The 25514-nt window shown below is 59.5% G+C and overlaps 1 protein-coding gene across 3 annotated transcripts; it reads left to right on the top strand.

Annotated features, from left to right (window-relative positions):
- Positions 1–406: 406 nt before the first annotated feature.
- On the top strand, positions 407–24948 carry PODN (podocan). 3 transcript variants are annotated; one of them, XM_047789073.1, is made up of 12 exons: positions 407–564; positions 1006–1062; positions 7684–8000; positions 9328–9421; positions 11165–11229; positions 12923–13062; positions 14145–14301; positions 14609–14724; positions 15436–16093; positions 19640–19788; positions 20856–21059; positions 24069–24948. In XM_047789073.1, the coding sequence occupies exons 3-11, from the start codon at positions 7689–7691 to the stop codon at positions 21031–21033; spliced, it is 1869 nt and encodes a 622-aa protein (XP_047645029.1). In that variant the 5' UTR covers positions 407–564; positions 1006–1062; positions 7684–7688; the 3' UTR covers positions 21034–21059; positions 24069–24948. The 3 variants fall into 3 exon arrangements, with proteins under 3 accessions (XP_047645029.1, XP_047645028.1, XP_047645030.1); XM_047789072.1 differs by having other exon boundaries at positions 409–564; positions 969–1062; XM_047789074.1 differs by having other exon boundaries at positions 411–564; positions 969–1062; positions 12953–13062.
- Positions 24949–25514: the final 566 nt, after the last annotated feature.

The raw sequence follows: 25514 nt of genomic DNA, 5'->3' as shown, positions 1-25514 counted from the left end.
GGTACTCATGCCTGGAGCGGTTGCAAAACCCTCTGTCGGGAGGAAGAAACAGCTCAGAGGCACTTGGTGGAAGGGGGGCCCTCTGCCCGGCCCTCCTTTCAGGTGCTGGGGCCTCGAGGGGGTCCCATTCCACTTCGGAAGGCTGGGAACGAGGAAGCGCTTCGGACTAGACACCCCGCCTCCCCAGTCTCCCGGGGTGGGGGTGGGTGTGAGGGGCGTGGTACGGCGGCCCCTCGGAGCAGAGAGCGGGGTGAGGGGTCCGCGCGGCGGCTCTGCCTCCCGGGCAAGTGGGGCTCGGCCCAGTCCAGCGCAGGGAGGGGCAGGCCCTCCGCTGCCCGCGCCTGCGGGGACCCTACGCCTGTGTCCAGAAGAGGCCGGCGTCCAGCAGATGCACGCGCGGGGGGGGCGAGGGGGAGGCGGGGAGGAGAAAACCCACAACAAAACTTGCGTCGCCGAGAGCACGGCTCGACTTGAATGGCAGGAGCCCGCGCCCGCGGAGCGCAGAGGCGACTCGGAAGAACGCGGTCTGCTGGCAGGGCGCGGCGCGGCGCCGGAGCGCAGCAGGTACCGGGCACGGGAGGCCGGGTGGGCTGAGGGCCCGGGCCGAGCTGGGGAGCGATCGGACTTCCCGCCTGGTCCGGATCGCCCCAGCGGCTGGCCCGGGCGGGGCCGCGCACCTCGCCCCCTCCGCCGGAGCCTTACACTTGGAGGGCACGGCCGGAGAGCTCTTCCTCCGGGGCGCGCCCCTCCGCGATGCCTAGCCGGCAGGGGCCTGTTCTTCGGCCAAAGGCTGGTCCCGGGCCCCTCCTGCTGCGCACATCTGGAAAGAATCTGAGGGCGGATGGTGGGGGGCGGGTGGAAGGATGCGGGCAGACAGGGAATGTGGGGGGCAGGTGGAACCGGGGAAGGGCGAGGACCCCTGTGCTTGGGGCCTGGGCTCAGCGTATGCCCATGTCTTTCCACGTCAGCTCCTTCCAGCTAGCCCACCCTTGGACCTCTTTACAGACAGAGAAACTGAGGCCTAGAGAGAAGCTGAGATCTGCCCCCGGGACGCGCGCACAGGTGAGGCGGAGCCGCTCCGGGCTGGGCTCCCCGGGCCCATGCCGCGCCCTCGCTGAGCACAGCTCTCAGCCGGCGCCCGGTGTCCGTTTGTCCGTCTCTCCAGCTGCCTCCCTGTTGGGACAGCAGGTCTGAGGAGGGGGCAGGAGGGTGGCCCCGGAGCGCGGGCAGCGAGGCCGGGGCGCTCTGGCCAATGCGGTCGAAGCCCCCAGGTTGCAGGTCCTTGAACCGCCGTGGTGCTAGAATACCTGATGCGCCGTCAGGTGGAAGCGGCGGTGAGCTCTGGGGACTGGGGCGGGGGGCCATGGGGCGGGAGGCAGCTGCAGCCTGAACTTCAAGAGAGGAGCAGAAAACAAGCGTGCGCTCTCAGGGTCCGGGAGGTACAGAGGGATGTGCGCCAGGCGCTTGCTGGGAGGACCATGCAACCTGACCCCCTGCCGTTCAACTTTGGACTGGGCGGGGGGGCGGGGAGGCTAAGCGGTGGTGGACCCAGCTACAGGAGGCACCACGGAAGCCTCCGCTTTTAGGACTCAGGGCCCAGCCTATTCTCAATTAGAATGCAAGTTAAGAAATGTCAGGTTCACTTGAATGCTTTCATGCAATCTTGTGGGAGCATACTTTGCCCCTTTTATCTGAATCTTGGGACAGGTGTGACTCATGGTGGCACCTTTAGGCCTGGTAGAGTCGGCCGTAAGAGCTCTGACTGCAATCTGCTTAGAACCCTTGATAGTTCCCTATCATCAGCCCCCTAGCCTAATGGCTGATGCCCCCCAGACGTGGACCTCTGCCCCCTGTTTGTTGGGCCTTAAACCCACCTCCCTCTTCCAGCCTCTGATCGCTGGGCCTCCACTCAGGCCCTGCCCTCTGCCCTGAGTGCCTTTCCTCCCTTTGTTCACCTGGAGAACTCCTCCCCAGCCTTCAACACCCGTCCAAGGCTCTGAGCAGGAGTCAGAAGACACAAATTCTAATCCTGGCCTTGCCTTTAAAGTCCTGATCTGTAAACTGAGGGAATCCGACCAGAAAATAATGGAGATCATTTCCAACCCTGCTTTTCCCAAATATATTCCTTCATTCGGCCAACCTGGCCTGAACACCTGCTCCTTGCCTGGGGAGTCAAAGAAGGCTCAGCTGAGCCTTGAAGGGTGCTGTGGGAGGACTAAGGAACTCCCTAAGCCAGCCCAGGGGGCTGGAGCGGTTTCCTGGAACAGGAGCGTTTGAATAGGAGCTTGCTGGGGATGGGGAGCCTCTTTGTGCTTGACTTTCCTCACCTGCAAAGTAGAAAGACCAGCTCTTAGTCTTGGGTCTTCTGTTATAGTGAATAAGATGCAGCTATTCAGGGCCCAGCCCAGAGCAGGTGATTAGCGGATCTTTACTGAGTTTAAGTGTGGGAGGAAGGTGGTGCTGGGGGCTGAGGATCTGCCTCCTGATTCGGATCTCCCTCGCCCTTCCTTCTTCCAGTCCTGCCTTAATCCTCTCCCGCCACTTAAGCCGTTCAGGGCCTTGAGCTTTGGTTCCCCAGGGTTGGGGAGGGGACAGGGGATCCCAGGTACTTCCTCAGTAACAGTAACCCCAAGTGTGTTGCACTTTGCTGGGTGCCAGTGTCCGCTGGACATGTCATTGATTTAATCCTCGGGAGGAGCTCCCATCTCCATTACCTAGACTGGTAAACAGGGGCTCAGAGCAGTGACATGACTCACCCAGGCTCACACAGCAGTCAGGATCGGAACAACCTGCTGCAGACTCAGCTGCCCCTCTCACCCAGCATTCGCTGTCCCAGCAGTGTGAGCTGTTCCTCACCAGGGGCACTCTGGGGACTTTCAGAGTCTAGGAGGGCTCTCTCCGTCCTTCCACACACAGCTCCAGCATGGCTAGGCACAAAGAAGGGCCTTGGGCGCTTATCTTGCTCAACATTCTTGGAGAAACAACAAGGGGGAAAAAAGAGAGACTCAGATGGGTCAACGATGTCGCCAGAGTCACACAGCACACGTAGTGGAGCTGGAGCTGCCCAAGATCGCAGGGTTTGAGGGTGGCAGGCCAAGCTGGGAGGAGGCACGGGGGCCACCTCTCTTTGAGCCCTGTCCTTCCTCCTCTCCCTAGAATGCACCTCCTCTCTCTATCCCTGAAGCCCAGCACCTCCCGCTGCCCAGACCAGGCTTATTATCCCTTGTCTGTACCACTGCACAGCCTCTGGGAGCTCCCCACTGGCCCATCCATAAACCTCTCTGTGCCACACTCTGGCTCTTCAGTGGCTTCTCATCTCTCCTAAGGGTCACTCTCCCTAACCTGGCTTTCAAGTTCTTTCTTGGCCTGGACTGTGGCCACTGCCCAGTTGCATCTCTCCCTGTCCCGATCCCCACTGGATGGTCTAGTGAGCTTTGTAGAGGTCACAGGGGCTTTCCTCCTGCCCCTGGGCATTTACACATGCTGACCCTCTTTTGCCTGATATTTATGCTTCAAAGTTAGATAAGGGAAGTTTTCTTGGCCTCAGGCACAGTTAGGCCTCCTCTGGGCCCCTATGGATTCTAGATTCCCTCTATCATAGCTCCGATGACACTGGGATTATAATACAATTTATGCATAATGTCTAGACCAGCCCTGTCCAATAGAAGCATAAAATGAGCCACAAAAGCAAGCCACGTGTGTAATATACAATTTTTTAGGAGCCACATTAAAAAAAAATGAAACAGGTAACGTTTTAACAATGTATTTAACTCAGTATATCCAAAGTATTATCATGTAGTCACTATAAAAATAAATGAGATATTTGATGAGATATCATTACTACTAATGAGATATTTTACATTCTTTTTTTCTTTTTTTTTTTTTGTCGGCTATTTCTTGGGCTGCTCCCTCGGCATATGGAGGTTCCCAGGCTAGGGGTGCAATCGGAGCTGTAGCCACCGGCCTACGCCAGAGCCACAGCAACGCGGGATCCGAGCCGCGTCTGCAACCTACACCACAGCTCACGGCAACGCCAGATCCTTAACTCACTGAGCAAGGGCAGGGACCGAACCCGCAACCTCATGGTTCCTAGTCGGATTCGTTAACCACTGCGCCACGACGGGAACCCCTTACATTCTTTTCTGTGTTAAGTATTTGATGCACGTCTGCTACATTGTAGCGTCTCTTAATTTAGAGCAGCTGCATTTCAAGGGCTCCGTAGCCACATGTGCACATGTTGGGCAGTGCAGGTGTGAGAGTCCTAAGGGCAGCAGCCACACCTGGTTGTCTCTCTGGGTCCTCAGTGCCCAGCTATACTTGGCCCAGGGAAGGGCCTCACAGCTTTGTGGTTAAGACCCAGGCTGGGAGCTCAGCTTTGCCCCTTAACAGCTGTGTTCCATTGGCGGGTCCCACTGGGCCTCTCTCATCTATAAAGCGGTGGTGATAACATTTTCAACATGGCTTGTGATGTTAATATAAATTAAATATTTTTCCAGCTGCAGTTTGATAGATCTTTACAGATACGAAACTGAAGGTGAGGGAGGGAACGTGGCTGGTCTGGTGAGGGCATGGGTTGCAGGGGGAGGATCCGTCTCCTTGGCCTCCCGCCCTGATGGAGCTTAGGGCCTGGGCCTGGGCCCACACTCCGCCTCCCAGAGTCCGATCTGCAGTGGGGTCAGGCAGGCAGGGTGGGGAGACTCTGGTTTAGTGCTGGTGGCTCCAGGGGCTGAAGGCTGCTGAGCTAGCTGGGGGGTTATGATGTGCCATGGGGATGGTGGTCTGTAGCCTGGCCGAGGGTTCATTGCCCGTTTGGTCAGGGCACAGGGCAGTAGGGCGGGCACAGGGCTGGGCTGCACATGCATCGCTCACTGCTGTTGATGGAGCCCGGGAGCTGTGTGTGGGGGGCTCCCTGGTTCTCTGCTGGGTTCTGGGGCCAGTGGTCTGGGCCCGAGTCTGCGCAGGCCTTGCGGACCTACCTCTAAGGATCTAGCAAGTCCGGGGGCCGGTCCTCTTCTCTGTCCTCACAGCTTGCTTTCTGGGGCCTTGTGCACCTCGGGACCCCCTTTATTTGGCCCACCCAGTCTGGTGGGCAGTGGTTATTGTCCCGGGGTCTGCTGCTTCCTGCAGACTGACAGCAGGGCCGTCTCCACTTTACCTGTGTCCCCTGTGCCCAGCACAGGGCTTGGGGCAGATGGGCCTCGCCTTAGAGAGCTGGCTGAGCCAACGAGGGAGGCAAAGCCCCCTCTGAAATACCACAGCCGCCACAGGGCAGAAGGAATTCACAGGAGGCTAGAATCTGCAAATCCTCTTGGAGGAGGGAGGCCTGGGCCTGGGCCGGAAAAGCAGGATCCGGAGCTCCACAGGGAAGGGGAAGAAGAGAGGGTTCTGGGGCGGCCAGTGGTGTGCTTGGGGTGTGATCAGCACCCATGATCAGATATCAGTGGTAGAGCTAATTAGCAGAAGAGCTAACACGTACTGTCTTTTGTCTTTTTTTCAGGGCCGCTCCCGTGGCATATGGAGGTTCCCAGGCTAGGGGTCTACTCGGAGCTGCAGCTGCCAGCCTACACCACAGCCACAGCAACGCAGGATCCGAGCCGAATCTGTGACCTACACCACAGCCCACGGCAACGCCAGACCCTCAACCCACTGAGCGAGGCCAGGGATCGAACTCGCAACCTCACGGTTCCTAGTCAGATTTGTTTCCACTGCACCACAACAGGAGCTCCAGAGCTAACATGTACTGATCACTTACTGGGTCGAGTACCTGCATCCCAGTGACTCTCATGTGTCCCCTGAGACCACCCAATAGATGGGTGAGAAAGGTGAGGTTTCAAAGGTGACAAAACTTGCCCAAAGTCCCACAGCTGATAAGAGCCAGAGCCAAGCTCGCAGCCCTGGCTGTCTAGCCCAGAGCCTGCCTTTGTAACCACACAGCAGTGTCATCAACAAGCTCCCGGTTGACCCAGGCCTCCCAGGCCCGGCATTTCGTCAGACCCTTCTCACCAGCCATGATCCCTGATCTAACGTGGGGAGAGAGGCTCAGACCGCGCAGTGTGTGCCCCTGGCCTGGACGCGTGTCACGTACCTGTGTTCATACTTGCTGCACCAGCAATAGCCGCGCTGCATGGCCTAATGGGTGTCAGGTGCTTTGCATCTGCTGTCTTGTTGGCTCCTCCCAGGACCTCGGAGTGGAGACATATCTGCATTGTAAGATGAAGAAACTGAGGTTCAGGAGTTCCCATTGTGGCGCAGTGGTGAACGAATCTGACTAGGAACCATGAGGTTGCGGGTTCGATCCCTGGCTTTGCTCAGTGTGTTAAGGCTCCAGCGTTGCCATGTGCTGAGGTGTAGGTTGCAGATGCAGCTCGGATCCCATGTTGTTGTGGCTGTGGCGTGTGCTGGAAGCTGCAGCTCCAGTTAGACCCACAGCCTGGGAACCTCCATATGCCATAGGTGTGGCCCTAGAAAAGGCAAAAGGACAAAAAAAAAAAAACAACCAAAAAACCAAAAACTGAGGCTCAGCAAGGTCAGAGCCCCCAAGTGGTAGAGGGGGGCTTGAACTGGGGTCTGTGTGATCTCAGAGTCAGTGTCCCTGAGCTACCACCTGTCACATCTTAGCACACCACAGAGATGTTTTCTAAGTGAGTCCCTATAAAGAGAACTCCAGGGACCAGCCTGGAGCCAAGCCAGGCCCACAGGCTGCGGGATGATGGAACTCCAGCATCTCTCTCCATGGCCGGAGGCCGGCCCTCTATGCCTCCTCCCTGCTGCCCCAGGGGACCATGCTGGGGCGTGGTCTCCTGCAGGTGGCAGGGGTCATGTGAGCACGGCAGCCCTTGGGGAGGGCAGCTGAGGGTGTAAACAGCAGGAACAGGGCTTGGGAGGTCATGGGAGCAGCAGCAGCTCCATCACTAAGGACTGCTCTGGGCCGGCCGCTCAGAGACAGAGACAGAGCCTGGCTCCCTGCCCGGTGTGGGCAAAAGACACCAGCCCACATTCGTAACCCATGCCAAGTCCTGGGTGTTGGGGGGGAACCAAGGGATGCAGAGCCCTGGGGCATCTCAGAGTTATCCCAGGGGAATGTAACGCTGGAGGTGGAGGTGTGCAAGCGGGGGGGGCGGGCGTTCCAGGCAGAAGGAACACGTGCAAAGGCCTGGCGGGAGGATCGACTAAATGCACGTGTGTAAGTGGGGCCGATGAGGGGGCAGGTGGGCGAGGGCGAGCGCCACCACCTGAAGACCCTTGAGGGGCAAGCCAGAGAGCATGGACGCGCCCTGCCCGTGCTGGCCCGCCACGGCCTGTGGAGGAGGGACAGGGCCTCCCAGCACTGCCGGTGCCAGGTCAGGGAGGGCTCAGGGACGTCTAGACCAAGCCCTGCAAGTGCCAGTTCTTCCTGGGCCTCCACTTTCCTTTCTGTGAAGTGGGAGTACAGATTCCTGGGGGCCAGGCCTGGGGAGGGTTGTGAGAGGCCTTGCAGACCTGCCTCGGGCCAGGGCCTCCCCTCACCCCCACCCTTCCAGAGGGCAGCCCGGAGGGAGTGGGCTGGCTGCCAGCAGATCAGATGCCTGCCCAGGACGGGGTCCAGGGTGGGCTCTTCCTTGTGGCCTGGAGGTCACGTTATGACTTTTGTGGGCCCTAGCCCCCCACTGCCTGCTGACTCGGGCCCCTCAACCCCGCCTGCAGGCACCATGGCCCAGAGCAGAGCGCTGCTGCTCCTGCTGCTGTTGCCACCGCAGCTGCTGCTGGGACTGGTGCTTGCCGTGAGGGCCCCAGGGTTTGGCCGAAGTGGCACCCACAGCCCAAGCCCCGAAGAGAACGAATTCGTGGAGGAGGAGCCGGTGCTGGTCCTGAGCCCCCAGGAGCCAGGGCACGGCCCAGCCACCATCGACTGCCCCCGAGACTGTGCCTGCTCCCAGGAGGGTGTCGTGGACTGTGGCGGCATTGATCTGCGCGAGTTCCCAGGGGACCTGCCTGAGCACACCAACCACCTGTCCCTGCAGGTGAGGCTGGCTGGCGTGGTGCCAGTGGTCACCAGGGCTGTCCCCATCCTGTGGGTCCCATCCCAGAACCCCCCAGCTGCAGCTCTTGCCCATGGCTCCTCACCCCCAGTGCAGGGCGCTAGGGAGGTCAGACTGGGCTGGCTCCGCCCCCCGTGGGACATCCTGGGCCAGAGCCCAGTGACATTATAACCTGCTTTGTTTCACGGGAGGAGTCTGGGCTGAGGCCCTTCGGTAGAGTCAGACGCTGTCTTAACAGACAGAGACCTGCCCAGCAGCTGACCCTCTGGACAGACCGTCAGGACACCTCTAACACTGTTACAGGCCGGGAAAATGAGAGCAAAGGGGACCCCCAGAGTGCCCTGGGGCTCAGGGGACAGAGGCTCCCCCCGCTGAGGCACAGGCTAGGTTTCAGAACCTCGAGAAGTGGGACACAGCATTGCAGATGGGGACTCTGGGAGCACAGGCGCCCCCATGGTCCCCCTCGTGTGGCCCAGTAGCGCTGGGGGAGAGGGCGGGGCTAACTCACCCGTCTCAGGGGGAGATCAGGCCCAGAGAAGGAAGGTGACTAGCCCATGATCACACAGCCTGGTGGCTGAGGGGAAAAGGGACACGTGGACGACAGGACTTCTTGTTGGTTCGTTCATCACACGTCTCCTGTGCACCTGCTCTAGGCCTCTGGTCCTGTGCGGGGCATTGGGCATGGAGGGCAGCCTCGGACATGCCCCGCTCTGGAAGTGCTCACGGTCTGTGGGGGAGGCAGAGGCCTCAACAGGTAGAGAAAACAGATAAAGACAGAAGGACTAGTGCAGCGAGGCCCGAGCAGCTCCTAACCCAGCCCTGATTCAACCCAGGAAGGCTTCTGGAGGAGGTGGTTCCTAACCTGGGTTTTGAAGCATCCAAGGGGAATGAGGTCCACAGGGCCGAGAAAGGGAACCAAAGTGATTTCTGGCTTGGGGGAGGGGAGAATGGGCTGGGGACACCTGTCACCAAGTGAGGACGTGCAGGGAACAGGCCTGGAGGGGAGAGGGTGTTACAAGTTTGCACTGCCCGCGGATGCCTGTGTGTGTGTGTGTGTGTGTGTGTGTGTGTGTACGCTTGCTCCTAGCAGGGGGAATCACACCTCTGTCGTGGTTCCTGCTGTGCCTGCAACGCCTGCCTCTGGGCCTGGCTCAGAGCCAGTCCCCAGGGTCTGTCCATCCAGGGAAGCGCCCAAAGAGGGACTGGCTCCTGGGACCTGGGCTGAGGGTAGGCGCAGGCCTCTATAGGGCCGGCGTCCCGGGCACCCCCTCTTGTTGCCTCCTCACCGCCCCCTCCCCCTACTCCCCAGAACAACCAGCTGGAGAAGATCTACCCTGGCGAGCTCTCCCGGCTGCATCGGCTGGAGACGCTGAACCTCCAAAACAACCGCCTGACTTCCCGAGGTGAGGGATCACCCAGAGTCGGGGCCCCGGAGCCCAGGCGGGGAACTGGGGGCCCGTGGGGAGAGCCCTGCCCTGCAGACCCTGGCCTGTGGAAAAGACCAGGCCTGGGCTGGGCTGGGCTAGGCTGGCATCAGCCCCGTAGCAGAGGGCTCCCTGTGGTTGCCTAACACAGTGGGGTGTTACTGAGACCTGGGAGTTGGATCAGGGGCAGAGGCTTCAGAGCAGCTCAGACTCCAGGGCCTGATGCATCACATACTCTTTGGTTCACAGAAGGCCTTCAGAATCAAAGAGGCATAGAGTCCTCACAGTTTAGGAAGTTGTTTTTGTTTTGTTTTGTTTTGTTTTTTTCCCTGATGACCAAAATAGTTTGATTTTCATAGAGAATTTGGAAATGCAGAAAACAAAATGGAACAGGAAAAAGCCATTCATGGGAGTCCCTGTTGTGGCTCAGTAGCTTACAAACCTGACTCTTATCCATGAGGGTGCAGGTTTGATACCTGGCCTCGCTAAGGGGGTTAAGGATCTGGTGTGGCTGTGGCTGTGGCATAGGCTGGCAGCTGTAGCTTCCGTTGGACCCCTAGCCTGGGAACTTCCATATGCCCAAATGCAGCCCTAAAGAAAAGAAAAAAAAAAAAAAGTCATTCATAATTCTGTTATTTGGTGTGAATCACTGCTGACATATTTCTTTCCATTTAAAAATATACCATACTATATACACCATAAGGTTTACCCAATTTAAAGCTCAATCCTTTTTCTTTGTTTTGTTTTTTTGGTCTTTTTGTCTTTTTAGGGCCGTACCCACGGTATATGGAGGTTCCCAGGCTAGGAGTCTAATCGGAGCTGTAGCCGCCGGCCTACACCACAGCAATACCAGATCTGAGCCTCGTCTGTGACCTACACCACAGCTCACGGCAACGTCAGATCCTTAACCCACTGAGCGAGGCCAGGGATCGAACCCGCAACCTCATGGTTCCTAGTTGGATTCGTTTCTGCTGCGCCACGACGGAACTCCTTCTTTGTGTTTTTACTCATAGCTGACCTGATGGTATTCATATAATCCAACTACTGTAACTGCTTTGTTTCCTTTAGGAGTTAGCTCAGCAGCATTTCGCATGTTGCTAAAAACTCTCTGTGGCTGTCATTTACGCAGGGTATTCCGCGGAGGGACGGTTTGTGTAACTGTTCCCTCTCGTTAGGTACTTGGATGAGTCCCAGCATCTGAGGGTCTGGGAGCCCAGAGCCGAGTGTCAGAGGCGGGCTGGGCTCCCAGTGACGGCCCCCTTCTGACACGATGCGTACCAGATGAGATAAGGGTGGGCCAGGTGAGGGGGGAACTCAGAGGCCACTGCCCTGCTCTGCCCTGCTGTGAGGATTGGGTACGAAGAGGACTTCTGACCCTCTGGGACCGCCTCCTTCCTAACAGGTCCTCTGCCCCTGACGACCTGACCTTACTGGGCCTGACCTTGGGCTGACCTTATGGGGGCCCATCCCCGCCCAGGCTGCCCTGAGCATCTCTCAGCAGACGCTTCCCACCTGCTCCTCTGAGCTTGGGCCCTGACAGCCCGGGCGGGGCGTTGGAGGCGGGGTGGGGTGGGGGGCCGCTGGCGGGCTGGGAAGGCACCTGCCCCAGGGAGTGCCTCCCTGTCCTGGCAAGTGGGGTGGGTGCGGGGGCGGTCCGTGCTTGCGTGCTCCCCTGCAGCGTCTCCTTCATCCAGGGCTCTGACCGATGCCTGTCCTTTGAAGGGCTCCCGGAGGAGGCGTTTGAGCATCTGACCAACCTCAATTACCTGTATCTGGCCAATAATAAGGTGAGGGGCCCCCAACAGGCCTGAGCTTAGGGAGCTTTTACCACGGCCTCTTCCATGCTGGCTGCTGGGTCCCCTTGCTGCTCAGACACGGCCCAGACCCCACACCTTAACCCGGGGCATCAGGGTGGTCAGATAAGGACAGGGGTCAAGGCCTAGAGCCGCCTGGAGGGGACTGAGAGCACATCCCCATGGGAAGGGAGCCCTTGGAGGGCTTCCTGGAGGAGACAGCATCTGAAGGGCCAGGAAGGGTAACAGGATTTCAGCCAGAGGCCTCAGGGGGAGGGAACTGTGGTAGAAGGGACAGCAGAAAGGTACTCAACCTCAAAATATTTGGCCTGTCCCAGGGCTGTCCCGGCCCTTCTCTTTGAACTCTCAGGGCGGCCTGTCTCCTCCCTCGTCTTTAACACCCGTCTACATCCTGGCCATGTCTCCAGCCTCTCCTTTACTCCTACTTGACCCCCAAAGATCCACCTGCCTCCCCAACATCTCCCCCAGAAGTTTAATGGAAGTAGAACCCCTGCTTCCCACCATGGCCCCCAAACCCCAGTCCTCCTATTGTCTCCCCGCCTCTGGAGAGCCCCTCTCCGACCATCTGCAGCACCACTGGTCAGAGCCCCAGATCCAGGAGGGCCTCTCTTACCCACGTCTGGTCCCATCACAGGCCCTCAGCTCCCCCCGCCCGCCGGCACAGGACCCCCCCCTCCCGCAGCAGGATGTCCCTGCCTCCTCTTTGCCGCCCCACCTCCTCGGAACAGCCAGATTGGCTTTTCAAAATCTTGCCCTGCTTCTGCCTCTGCATCGTCTCTCCTTCCCACGTGACACCCTCCCATGGCTTCACCTTCAGCCCAGGAGAGAACCCACACGTGTCCCTAAGGCCCTTGGGCCTGTGTGGTCTGGGCCCACCTGTCCTTCTTTGCAGCAGCCCGATGTGGGATCTCAGTTCCCAAACCAGGGGTGGAACCGAGCTGCAGCAGTGCAAATGCTGAATCCTAACCTCTAGACCACCAGGGAACTCCCCCATGTCCCTCTCTTAGCTCATCTCCCCACTGGCTCCTTCATACTCCACCCGAGGCCTGGCAACCCACCCCTCCACAGGGCCTCTGCTCCCTGCCTCTACCGTGTGGGTGCTCTCCCTGCAGATGGCATTCAGGGTGCCATCATGCCTTCAGGGCCACCTCTTCCCTGACCGCCCAACTCAGTGGTTCTGTCATCAGTCTGTCTGAATTCCCTGCAGAGCAGTGATCACTCTCAGAGACTTGTATTCCTTGTTCAGGATGTAAGCGTTCGGTGGTAGGAGAGGCTGGAGCAGGCGACCTCTGTCTTGTTTCCCGGGACAGGTCCAGTGCCCGGGCCTGCGCCTGGAATGTTGTTGACTTGGGGAAGACTATTGAATGAATGGAGGGGGGACACCGTGGGCTGGGTCTGGGGAAGTGTGGGTACTCACTGTGACTGCACAGAGGCCCAGTGTCTGGGGGACGTGCGAGGAGAGACCAGGAGAAAGGCAGAGCAGGGGACAGGCTGGGCAGTTTTGCATGCCAAGCTCAGAACGCTATGGAGCCATAGAGGCTCTGCTTTTGTGTCATCGGGCAGTGGGGCAGTTTTCCATTTTAGGAAGATGCCTCTGGTTGCCGGAAGGAGACTCGGATGAGGAGCAGGCCATGTGACTCAGCGCCGGCCTCTGACCCTCCACCAGGTCTTGCTACCCCCACTCTTCCCTTTCCAGTTGACCCTGGCACCCCGGTTCCTGCCAAATGCCCTGATCAGTGTGGACTTTGCAGCCAACTATCTCACCAAGATCTATGGGCTCACCTTTGGCCAGAAGCCAAACTTGAGGTCAGAGGTCGGGGGGGGGGCTGGGCTTAGACTGGGGAGAGGGGAGGCCCTGAGGCAGAGGCTTCCAGCCCTGAGTGGGGCCCAGGGACCCAGCCAGGCCCTGAAGGAGGGGCGTGCTGGCCCGTGCAGGCAGGATGCCCCACACTCAGGACTGGGGTGACAGATGCCTGGGGGCTGCAGGGGCACAGGATCTTGGAAGGCTGACACCTAAAGGATGAGGAGGAATCGGCCCAGAGAGTGAGGTCTGGGGAATGGTGGGGTGTTTTCCTCCTTCCCCAGCTCCTGGTGGAAGAAGCATCTTCCCACAGGCAGAGCCGTCCGGGGCTGAGAGCAGCTTTGGGAGGGGTGAGGCCCACAGCGCCGGTGTGGGAGTGAGGCAAGGCGGGGCTGGGGACGGCAAGGTGCTGACAACCTCTGGGGCCACTTCTGTCCCTGAATCTGTCACCTGGATTCTGTCCATTTCCTGGAGGAGTGTGAGCTGCTGTGTGGCCCCATCCCCCGGGTGAAAAGGCTGGGGCCCAAGAGAGGCCACGCAGCAAGGATGAGCCGCAGTGCCTGTGGATGTCTCTTGTTTTTTGTCTTCTCTCCTTCTGGAATGTCAGCTCCATGAGGGCAGGGGCTCCTTGGTTCTGCCCATTGCTGTATCTCCAGGGTCTAGAAGTCCTGGCATGTAGGGGCACTCACTGTATATTTGCTGAGTAAATGCAGGAGCACCCCCCTCTGAGCCAGGACCCTGTGCTGGGCACGGGGGACAAAGAGGTAAAAGGGACAGGCCCTATCTTAAGGCGGTCCCACAGAACTCAGAGTCAGCTGTGTGGGGTTGACAGGGACCCCAGGGCTGCAAGAACCTTGAGGAAGGGTTGGGGTCGGGAAACCCTGTGTCTTCCACTAACGCGTGGGTGGGTCCCTGATTCCCCTTGGATATGTGGGGCGGGGGCTGGATTTGGTAGGATCCCAGGTTCTTGAAATGGGAGGAGGGTGCCCTGGGCCCCAGGCCCTCACCTGGGCAAGGTCCGCCTGGAGGCTCAGCAGGTGAGCTGTGCTGGGGCCGGGTGGGTGAGGACCTGCGCCTCCTTGCCCAGGTCCGTCTACCTGCACAACAACAAGCTGGCGGACGCCGGGCTGCCGGACAACATGTTCAACGGCTCCAGCAACGTGGAGATCCTCATCCTGTCCAGCAACTTCCTGCGACACGTGCCCAAGCACCTGCCACCCGCCCTCTACAAGCTGCACCTCAAGGTGGGCGGGAGAGGGCAGGGGGGAGCACTGCCAGAGCTGGGACCCGCGGCAGGGGAAGAGCCCAGGCCCACAGGGGGCGCAGGAGCAAGGCTGTGGGGTCTGGGGCCCAGGCCAGCGGGCCCAGCATCCACTGCGGAGAAGCAGGCAGAAGCCTGGCCGCTTGGCTCTCAGCCCCACGCCGAGTACGTCAGTCCTGGGCCGCCTCCCCATGGCTCCTGCAGACCCCTCTCCACACCTCATCCCCAGGCTCCGCCCTCGCCCTTCCGCTGTCCCTCACGCTCCCCTCCCCGCCGTCCCACCTTCTCAGAACAACAAGCTGGAGAAGATCCCGCCCGGTGTCTTCAGTGAGCTGAGCAACCTGCGTGAGCTGTACCTGCAGAATAACTACCTGACTGATGAGGGCCTGGACAATGAGACCTTCTGGTGAGCCCCCACCTGGACCCTCGTGTGAGCATGGCACCCCTCCCCAGGCCCCCCTGGCTGGGCCTTGCCCACCTGCCCCTGGCCTGTTCCCCCAGAGAAGAAATGCTGAGGCTTGTGCTTTTGCTAACATTTCTGCCCCCGGGGTAAGGCCTGTTGAAATTCCGATGAGGCAAGGATGTCTTTGCCGAGGCTGGCTTCTTCTTACAGAATAGAAACTCAAGCATCCTTGTTGAAGGAGTCTGTTTTCAGTTTTTAGGATCCGGGGTTGCCGCAAAAGGCCTTAGTTAAGCAATTAGTCTTCAAAGAAACTCCGATGTGCCAGAAATCTTTCTACACCAATACATCACTGAATCAAACCACTGAGAGGCTCTGAGGGCCTCCGGTCAGCTAGTGGCAAAGCTGGGATGAATTAGAGGCAGGTCCCCGGCCTCCTCCCTTGGGGATAATGTTGGAAACAAGTGGGAGTTCCCCGTTGTGGCGCAAGGAGATCCACGGCCTCTTGAGGGCACTGGGACGCAGGTTCGATCCCCAGCCCAGCACAGTGGGTTAAGGATCCCGTGTTGCCGCAGCTGCAGCTTAAGTTGCAATTGCTGCTCGGATCTGCTCCCTGGCCTGGGAACTCCATATGGCGTGGGGCATCATGGCACCACACAAAAAAGAGAGAAAACGTGTGGGCTTCTGCCAACTAGCCCAACTTCCTCCTCCCCCCAGGAAGCTCTCCAGCCTGGAGTACCTGGATCTGTCCAGCAACAATCTGTCGCGGGTCCCCGCGGGGCTGCCCCGCAGCCTGGTGCTGCTGCACCTGGAGAAGAACGCCATCCGGCGCGTGGACGCCGACGTGCTGACCCCCATCCGCAGCCTCGAGTACTTGCTGCTGCACAGCAACCAGCTGCGCGCGCAGGGCATCCACCCTCGGGCCTTCCAGGGCCTCAAGCGGCTGCACACGGTGCACCTGTACAATAACGCGCTGGAGCGCGTGCCCAGCGGCCTGCCCCGGCGCGTGCGCACCCTCATGATCCTACACAACCAGATCACCGGCATCGGCCGCGACGACTTCGCCACCACCTATTTCCTGGAGGAGCTCAACCTCAGCTACAACCGCATCACCAGCGCGCAGGTGCACCGCGACGCCTTCCGGAAGCTGCGCCAGCTGCGCTCGCTGGACCTGTCCGGCAACCGGCTGCACACGCTGCCCCCCGGGCTGCCGCGGAACGTGCACGTGCTGAAGATCAAGCGCAACGAGCTGGCCGCTCTGGCGCGTGGGGCGCTGGCCGGGATGGCGCAGCTGCGGGAGCTCTACCTCACCGGCAACCGGCTGCGCAGCCGGGCCCTGGGCCCCCGCGCCTGGGCCGACCTCGCAGGGCTGCAGGTGAGGGGGCGGGGCCGTGCCTTGTGGATGCTCGAGGCGGCGAGGCGGGGGGGGGGGGGGGGGGGAATCGGGGGGTTGCTGGCTGCGGAGCCAGGGCAAGGGGCGGGCAGGAGGGCCGGACCATGAGGGAGGTACCCGCTGGGCAGGCTGGGCCTTAGGGTAGGGGGCTGTGCCCTGCGGAGGGTCTGGCTGGCTCCGCCCGGCACGGGCGTGCAGGGCAGGGTTCCGCTGGCACGGTTAGGTCCAGCTCACCACCCGCAGGGTCTGGCTTAGGATCACTGCGGCCATAAGCGGAGGTCGTGGCTGCATGTGGAGGTGGGGGATATTGTTCAATCGCGGGGGGCTGCAGGGACAGTTCGGGTGGCATGAGAGAATGGAGCTCCCTTAACTGTGGGCCCAGGAATAGGTGCCTGGGGAAGGCTGGGCTTGGAGGAGGAGAGGGCAGTGTCACTCCTGTGGCTTCAGTCAGAGACAGGAAAGCCATCTGGTGCTGAGAATTGAGCCACAGTGGTTCCAGGTGACCCCTTCTGACTCAGGGAGAGGCTGCAAGGGAACTGGGATGGAAAACCCGGGAGCATCTCTGCCTCCGGCGGCCCCTCTCTCCCCGGTGGCCTGGGATCTTGCCCTTCCCTTCTTCTCAGGGGTCTGCTCAAATCGCGCCTCCTCCGGCCGACGTCCTTTACCCCCTGTCACCTTCCTCTGCTGCGTTTTTCTTCATAACGCTCATCCCTTCGCGTTTGCTTGTCTGTTGCCTGCTGCTCCTGCTGCAGGACAAGGGGCCGGCCTTTCAGTCTGCTGTGGTCCCTGCCTGGCCCGGGGCCCTCATTGTGAAGGTGCTGGTACATGCTTGTTGGGAGAGAGGTCAGGATGGGGAGCTGAGGGGAAAGCAGGGGAGAGGCCCTGAGGGTGGGGCAGGGAGGCAGAGCAGAATCCTGAGGGTAGAGCCAGGTGGCAGCTTGGGGGGAGGCCACTGGCCCTGGAGGAGCAGCCGGCATCTCTCCTCACCCAGACAGCCCTGCCAGACCCCAGGATCCAACCACCTTTGCCCGTCTCTCTTGGGTCCGTATACTCACCTCCACACCTGTCCCTCCTGCTGCATCTTCTAACACGCTGGAGGGGGTGACACCCGCCCCGGTGTGCAGGGGAGATGTGGACGCCGCCCTTGACGTCCCCCTTTCACGCCAACTGCCCCCCCCAGTGCCTGTTGTTACTACGCAGCCAACTCTCCCTTCCCAGCTCCCGATTCTCCAGTCCTCTCCATCCCTCCTGCTGGTACCACCAGGTCAAACTACTCCCCTTTCTTGCCTGGACCCCAGCTTCCGGGGCGCTCTCCACTCCTGTATCCACATACAATCCGAGGATGTCCGGAGCAAAACATGCTTGCCTTACCCTCCCGCCCAGAAGCTTTCCGTGGCTCTCCACTGCCTCTAGAACCCAGACCAGCATCCTTGCCACGGCCTTCAAGGCCTGGTCTGCCTCTGCTCCCAGCTGAGCTTCTTCATTTCCCAGAGGCACTGGGCTTTGCTCATACTGTCCCCTCTGCTGGAAGCACCTTCTCTGCACTGGTGACACCACCTCCCTCATTCCTTCCGCAAGCCTGTACCAGGCCCTCGCCAGGTGCAGACACAGCTCAAGAACCAAGGACCCAGAGCGGAACACGACAGAGCCGGGGTCACTACCCTCCTAGAGCTTACAGTAGACCTAGGACTCAGCTCCAAGGTCACCTCCTCTAGGAAGCCACCAATGACGGGCAGGTTAGATGCCTGCCTGGGGGTGTCCAGTAAGGGAGAGGGTGTCTGATGGAGCAGATTCTTCCTGACTTTGTTGGGTCTTTCTACAAGCAGATGCTCTTGCCGCTTCAGAGCCCCCACCCATGCTGGCTGTCATCTACTGCCCGGTCCCGAGGGTGGGTCCGGCCCCTCCACTAGGCTCATTGTCAGAGTGTTCCGCCCATCTCCGCTGCCAGCCTGGAGGAGGGGGCAGAGTCTCAGTGGATTCCATGTCCCCAACACCATGGGCCCTGAGGACGTTTGGAATGCATGAGGATATGCTGGGGGCGTGTGGAAGGAACCCAGCAGGGAGCAGGGAGCCCTGCTGGGGAGGGGAGGTGACAGGGAGGCTCTCTAAGGTGCCTGAAGCATGTGCTCCCCTTGTTTTTTTTTTTTTTTGGCTTTTTGCCTTTTCTAGGGCTGCTCCCGCAGCATATGGAGGTTCCCAGGCTAAGGGTCAAATCAGAGCTGTAGCCATGGGCCCACGCTAGAGCCACAGCAATGCGGGATCCGAGCCACGTCTGTGACCTACACCACAGATCAGGGCAACGTCGGATCCTTAACCCACTGAGCAAGGCCAGGGATCGAACCCGCAACCTCATGGTTCCTAGTTGGATTCATTAACCACTGTGCCACGATGGGGACTCCAGCACGTGCTCCCCTTGAATCCTTTTTTTAAAATTTAATTTTCTTTGTCTTTTTGCCATTTAATTTTTATTTTATATTGGAGTATACTTGATTAATAATATTGTGTTTCAGGTGTGCAGCAAAGGGATTCAGTTATATACACACACACACACACACATATATCCATTATTTTTAGGGTCTTTCCCCATATAGGTTATTATAGACTATCAAGTAGCGTTCCCCGTGCTGGGTCCTGGTGAATTATCTACTTTCTGTAGAGTGGTGTGTATCTGTTAATCCCAAACGCCCAAGTTGTCCCTTCCCCCCTTTCCCCCCTTTCCCTCCTTTTCCCCCTTAGTATATAAGTTTGTTTTCTAAGTCTGTTCCCCTTGAATCCTGAGTCTGGATCCTGGCCCCCATTTTCCTGGCCCTGAGCCCCAGCCCGTCAGGGTGAGGAGGGAGCTTAGGGATGAGTGTGAGTGCAGGTGTGTGTGTGTGTGGCGGGGGCGAGGAGGGTAGGCTGCCAGCCCGAGGGGCAGGCAGTGAGCTGGGCCTGGGCATGTCCAGGTCTCCTGCCTGCTGCAAGTGTGTTCCTTTCCCTGCAAAAACTACCCCCTTTCCCTGGCCACCTGCTTCCTAGACTGTAGACCTGTGGCAACTCTGAGACTGAGCAGCCTAGGACCTGGCTGCCATGCTAGGGTCACCGTGGGCCTTGAACCCTTGCCCCTGTCCCCTGTCCACATGGCTCCTGTGATCTGTGAATGAGAAGCCCCATCCCTACCCTCATCTGACTCCTGTGGAGTAAGATTTAAGGGCTGGAGGACCCCCTGCCTGGCTCCTGTCCTTCTGGGATCTTTAGTCAGATGGGGGTGACAGGTGTGTTGAGGAGAGAGGACTTTGACACCCAGACACCTTGGCCTTGAGGTATATCCACTAGAGCAAGGGTTCGGAGTCGGGGCGCTGGCTTCCAGCCTGTACAGGCTGTGTGGCCTTGGACAGGACTCTTAACCTCTCTGAGCCTCTAGTTCCCATCTGGAAAAGGGGCTGGTTATAGACCCCACCTCGCAGGGTCGTGTGATTTGGATAGGCTCGGGGTTGGTGGGAGATTTGCAAGCTGGTAGGCGCTTTGACTGCCCTGGTCCCCCTGCAGCTGCTGGACATCGCCGGGAATCAGCTCACTGAGATCCCCGAGGGGCTCCCGCGGTCACTCGAGTACCTGTACCTGCAGAACAACAAGATCAGTGCCGTGCTCGCCAATGCCTTTGACTCCACACCCAACCTCAAAGGGATCTTCCTCAGGTAGGAGGGGTCCCCGGGGCCCTGCGCGAGCCCCTGGGGTCTGCCCAGCTCCAGTGGGATAGTCCATGCACCCGGGAAGAGCTTTCGGGTAAAGGTCAGTGTTGGAAGCCTGGCTTTGCTGCCGACCAGCTGTGTGATGTTGGGTACATCACGGAATTCCATCGAGCCTCTGCTCAGCTCTCAAGGGTGGGGACGGTTCGGTTCGGGCCGGGCCTGGTGAAGGTCACGTGTTTGTGAAAGGGCTTTGGAAGCTTTAAAAAGCAGTGTGTGTGGGTGTCGTCAACGGTCCTGGGGCAGAAAGGGACCACGGAGAGCACCTTCCCAGTTTACAGCTGGGAAGACTGAGGCCCGGAGAGCACAGGTGATTGCTGTGGCCACAGCTGACCAGGCTAGGCCTGGGCCTCAGACCCAGGATAGCAGATGTTCAGGTCCTCACTGGGTTCTGGGGGTTTAGAATGATTCAGGGGACCCAGCTCCCCAAGGAGCTGCGGAGCTTCCTAGCAGCGGAGAAAGGGTGCCTCTTCCTGAGAACCCCAGCCCCTCAAGTCAGAGAGGAGGAGACAGACGAAAGAAAGGCAGGGTGTGCGGTCCTGGGCTTTGTGACCCGGGAGGCCTAGGCTGGGTGATGTGGGGGGCAGTGTGACCTGTGCCTCGGTTCCTGTAGGGCACTGAGGTGCAGAGACTTGAAGGGGCCTGAGATCAGAACCCAGCCTCCCTCTTCCCAAGCCCAGGGTGGCCTTGCCTGTGTGGCCCTCCATACTCGGGGCCGAGGTGACCCTGGGCTGGCAGCCCAGGAGCCTCAGGCCTTGAGTTTAATGCCAGAGGGCAGCCAGAGAGGAGGTATAGAGCATATATGGGGAAGGCCCTCCCCTTTCTGTACAGGGTCCCCCCTGCCCTCCAGCAGTAGGCACACTGAGCAGCCTGAGCTCTCGGTGACACACTCTGCCTCCTCTGTGCCTGCCCATGTCGTCCTGGAGGGCCTGTCCCCTCCTCTTTGGTTCTGGGCTGGGTCCGTGTGGGGACGGGTCGGGCTCCTGATGCCGACCCCGCGTGGGTGGCTCGCACAGGTTCAACAAGCTGGCTGTGGGCTCCGTGGTGGACAGCGCCTTCCGGAGGCTGAAGCACCTGCAGGTCTTGGACATAGAAGGCAACTTTGAGTTGGGTGACGTTTCCAAGGACCGGGGCCGGGTGAAGGAGGCTGAGGAAGACGAGGACGAGGACGAGGAGGACGAGGAAAGGCGATAGTGACGGGGCAACTGGATCCGACGTAGGTAGGTAGTCTGTGTGGCCGCTCCCCTCACCAGTTTCCTGCTCCTGATCCCAAGCTAGGGTCTTTCTGTCCTTTCTTCACCTTCTGTCCCCCGCGTCGTCATTCATACCAAGTGCGACTCTACCAGAGCCGTTGGTACGCGCGGGCCCTAGATGGAAGGTTGGGTGTGACAGCGAGCCTGCGGGAGGCTGGCATGTGTCTGATGGGACATGCACAGGGCTGGGATGGTGGAAGCAGGAATGGATATGGGGACCCGGGCTGTAATCCAAGCCAGAGATGCTGGGGGTGGGCGGGGAGGATGCAGACAAGCAGGGGGGGCCTGAAAGGAGTTGGGGGGTGCAGACTCAAGGGGCCCAAGTCGTCCTGCTGGACATGGGGCGAGGGAGAAGATAAGATCCCGGTTCTAGCTTGGCATTCCAGTGGGTAATTGTGCCAGGAGGCGCAGATTTGGTGGGGGGATGTTGAGTTTGGAGGGCCCTGGGGGAGCTACCCAGGGTGGGCTGGATATGTGGGTCTGGGGCTCAGAAGCGAGGTCTGGGCTAGAGGTGGGGATCCAGGCACCATCAGCCTTGAAACAGTCGCTGAGGCCAAGAAGCTTGGGGAGCTCACCTGGGGGCAGTGAGTGAGAGAGGGGGTTGGGGTGGGGAGCAGCAGCAGAACTTGGGACAGAGCATCTAGGGAACGGGGCAGGAGAACTGCAGACAGCCGAGGACACAGGGCGAGTACACAGTCATGCCACACAAGCACCCACACGTGTACATGGGGCACCCACACATGTATCTGTGCCCATGCACACACCTAAACATACACACATGGACAAAGCACACACTCCAACACGCAGCGCACATGTGTACACACAGACACACATGCATGTGCTCCATCACATGTTTTGTTTATTTATTTATTTACTTATTTATTTATTTATTTTTTGCTTTTTAGGGCCACACCCACAGCATGTGGAAGTTCCCAGGCTAGGGGTTAAATCAGAGCTGTAGCTGCCAGCCTACACCACAGCCACACCCATGCAGGATCCAAGCCTTGTCTGTGACCTATATACCACAGCTCACGGCAATGCTGGATCCCCGACCCACTGAGTGAAGCCAGGGATCGAACCCGCATCCGCATGGGTACTAGATGGATTTGTCTCCTCTTTGCCACCACGGGAACTCTCCATCGTGTGTTTATAGCTGGACAGATGCACCATTGCACACGTGTGCGGGCATGTGAATACATGTGCACATGTCCCCCCAGGCACGCATGCCCCTCAGGCACACATGCCCTTGTGTGCACATGTATATAGACACATGCATGTCTACGCACAGGCTTCTCCAGAAGTGGGGGAGAATCAGCTGTGTCAGTGCTGCCGAGACACTGAGGGAGCTGGCATAGCCAAGAACCTACCAGATTTATCTCCGGTGGATATGAGGTCTCCACGTGGGGAGTGGCTTCAGGGATGAAGAGGGTGGAGAAAATGGCTGGGAAAGAGTGGATCCAGGGAGTGTAGACAACTCTTGTCGAGAAGTTTGGCCATGAAGAGACGAGAGAGGGTGGCTGGAAAGGGGACGTGAAGTTCAGGCAGGCCTCTCTTCACCATCTGCCTTTTTTAAGGAATAGAGCTGGTTTGAATGCTGATGGGAGGGGCCAGCATGGAGGGAGGAGCTAAAGATATAAGAGAGGAGGAGTTCCCATCCTGGCTCAGCAGTTAATGAATCCGACTGGGAACCACGAGGTTGCAGGTTCGATCCCTGGCCTCGCTAAGTGGGTTAAGGATCTGGCGTTGCCGTGAGCTGTGGGGTAGGTTGCAGACGAGGCTCAGATCCCGAGTTGCTGCGGCTCTAGTGTAGGCCAGTGGCTATAGCTCTGATTCGACACCTAGCCTGGGAACCTCCATATGCCGCGGGATTGGCCCTAGAAATGGCAAAAAGACAAAAAAAAAAAAAAAAAGATATAAGAGAGGAGAGTTTGGCTGTAGCCATCCCCTTGGAAACAGGAGGAAGGACTGGTTTGGGCAGGAAAGTCAGTGCTTCTTCCACTGAGGCAGGACGGAGGACTGAGGGGCTGCAGGCACATGCAGGTTAGTGGCTTGGTGGCTAGATGTGAAGTCACATCGGCCTGAGCTTCTAGCCTTCTGGTTTCTCTGCAGCAGGAGGGACTCAGAGGACCAGAATGGGTGTGGAGACAGTGGACGGAGGGGACCCATCCAGGGCTGGGGTTTGGGACAGGTGTGTGGGGTAGGAGGGAAAAAGGGACAAGGACATTGAGGGTATAGGTGAGAGAGTGACTGCCTCACGGGTCCTGCGGGTCAGGCCGGGAAGGGATGGGAGTGCAGCCAGGGGTTGGTCCCCCCGGGGCATGTTGGAGAGTGGGCACGGTGGTGGTGAGTAGCCAGCGGGGAGTCTCAGAGGGAGCTGAGCTGGGGGCCCTGGGGCCAGGGGGCCAGGGTGTGGCCAGAGGAGGGGCTGCTGGGCCTCTGTGAAGACGTTGAATTGAAGAGAAGCCCGAGGCGGGTTGAGAATGGCAGAGGGAGCTGAGGAAGGGGTTCAGCTGATGACAGAGAGGGGTGCGTGCTGGGGCGCTGTCTGGGCTCAGAGGGCAGGCCCAGAGCCAGTGCTCCGGAGTCACCTTCTTGTCCTCCCAGGGCCCCTTGTCTCCACACCTTGTCCTCAGGCAGAGCCAGGCATCAGCAGCAGGGCGACTGGCTGTTCAGTGTGGCCCTCTCGAGGGTCCCTGTGGGTCCCCGGGAGGAGAGGATCTGCCTCTGCTGGGGACACTGGCCGCCGTCAGGTCTGCTGAGCGGTGCCCTGGGAGAGGCCCCAGGGAAAGGCCAGAGGACCCAACCCAGCCCCCCACGAGCACCTCCCAGTGGGTGACCTGCTGGCTCGGGGCTCCCAGGGGCAACTCCCCATCATGCCTGCCGTTGTCTGGCCCTCCCAGAGCCCCCTGGGTGGGGGGGCGTCCCCAGCTCGAATCCACTTCCCCTGGCTCCCCCTGACTCTCGCATGTCCTGCAGGACGATGGACCGCTGGAGCCTTTCTGCAGCCCGGGCCTGAGCACGTGAGCCACACTCCGCAAATCGCTCACAGACAAGCCCAGCACAGCCCCTGCTGGCCCCTCCACGCACAGACTGGACCCAGTCTCCCATCCCCACCCCTTCCTGCAGCGCATCCACAACCAGACACAAACAGACACCACACCGCCCCCACTCTGCACCCACACCCCCTTCACCCTGAGTCCTGCATCCTCGGGGAAGGGTCTGACCTGTCCTGGCACTCATGGGTGCTGCTCCCTGCCCCATGGATATATATGCGCATGCACGGGCGCACGCGCACACACACGCACACACATGTCATGTGCAAACAGCCCTTCTTGGCAGAAATGACCACAACGGCTCGCCACCTGCTGGTCCATCTATCTCTCGGGGAAGATGCAGAGTTATTTCCGAGCTCTCTGCAGCCAGGCGCCTGTACCCTCTGGAACTCACAAAAGCTGGCTTTTGTTCCTTTCCCTTCATCTGGGGACAGGAACCTCTAGGACTGCTGCCCTGGCCCATGCGCCCCGCTCCCCACCACTGGGGCAGTCACTCCCCGCCACACCCTGGCCGGCCCCAGGCATGCCTTTGATGGGCAAGCCCCTCCGAGGCCAGAGGGATGGTCTGGGTGTGCTGGGGGGCCGCGGGCCTGCCCTAGGTGGAGATGGTGGGGCTGGCCTGAGCAAGAGCCAAGGGCCCAGCTGCACCGATGAGAGACCTTTTTTATTTTTTGGGCCTGAGGGGAGTTCTGGGTACCTTTGGGTTTTTTAATTCTTTTTTAAGAGAAAAAATGATAAAGACTTCAAAGCTGATTTTTCTTGTTACAGAAAAGCTAATATAAAAGCATTACCCCTGTCTGGCAGCCTGTGGCCGTGTCTGTGTGTGCTTCCTGCCAGGTGCTAGGCTGGTGCCTGGCCGGGTGGGCAGAATCCAAGCACCTCAGTGCCTTCTGGACCAGCAGGAGTCTGGGCAGCGTTCAGTTCTTGAGGCCCACAGAGTGATCACACAGGCTGGGGTCCCCGGATGCAGGGTTTAGTTCCAGGTAAGCCGGCCCGGAGGCACGTGGAGCCCCTCAGCTCAGAGGTTGGATTGGGGAGACCACACTGGGCCTGCGAGCTCACCCTGCAGTCCCTGGGGCTGAGCATTCAAACCAAGCACCTGCCGGCTTTGGGCTGCTCGGGCTCCTGTGTGCTGACTGGGCATCACTGATGGGGTCTGTCCTTCGAGGGTGCTGGAGTGGGAAGGGGGCTGGAGGCAGGCCTGGGAGCTGGAGCAGAGCCCTCTTGGGGGCCCTGGTTTCTGCACACCTGCCCAGCTGGGCCAGAGGGGGGACCAGAAAGCAGCAGCCGGCTTAGAGCAGAGAAGAACCTCAGACTGCACAGCTGCCCCACAGTGGATGAGATGCCCAGAAGTGGTGGCCCCTGGCCA

This window comes from Phacochoerus africanus, chromosome 8, assembly GCF_016906955.1.
Source record: "Phacochoerus africanus isolate WHEZ1 chromosome 8, ROS_Pafr_v1, whole genome shotgun sequence".
Classification (NCBI taxonomy): Eukaryota; Metazoa; Chordata; class Mammalia; order Artiodactyla; family Suidae; genus Phacochoerus; species Phacochoerus africanus.
The sequence above is the reverse complement of the archived record's forward strand: the minus strand, read 5'-3'. Positions and strand labels throughout refer to the sequence as shown.

What these genes read in the sequence shown, in the direction of transcription:
- PODN (XM_047789073.1), top strand. Translation starts at nt 7,689, where the DNA reads ATGGCCCAGAGCAGAGCGCTGCTGCTCCTGCTGCTGTTGCCACCGCAG. An exon ending in CCAACCACCTGTCCCTGCAG is followed by an intron (nt 8,001 to 9,327) that starts GTGAGGCTGGCT and finishes CCTACTCCCCAG; the next exon opens with AACAACCAGCTGGAGAAGAT. An exon ending in CAACCGCCTGACTTCCCGAG is followed by an intron (nt 9,422 to 11,164) that starts GTGAGGGATCAC and finishes TGTCCTTTGAAG; the next exon opens with GGCTCCCGGAGGAGGCGTTT.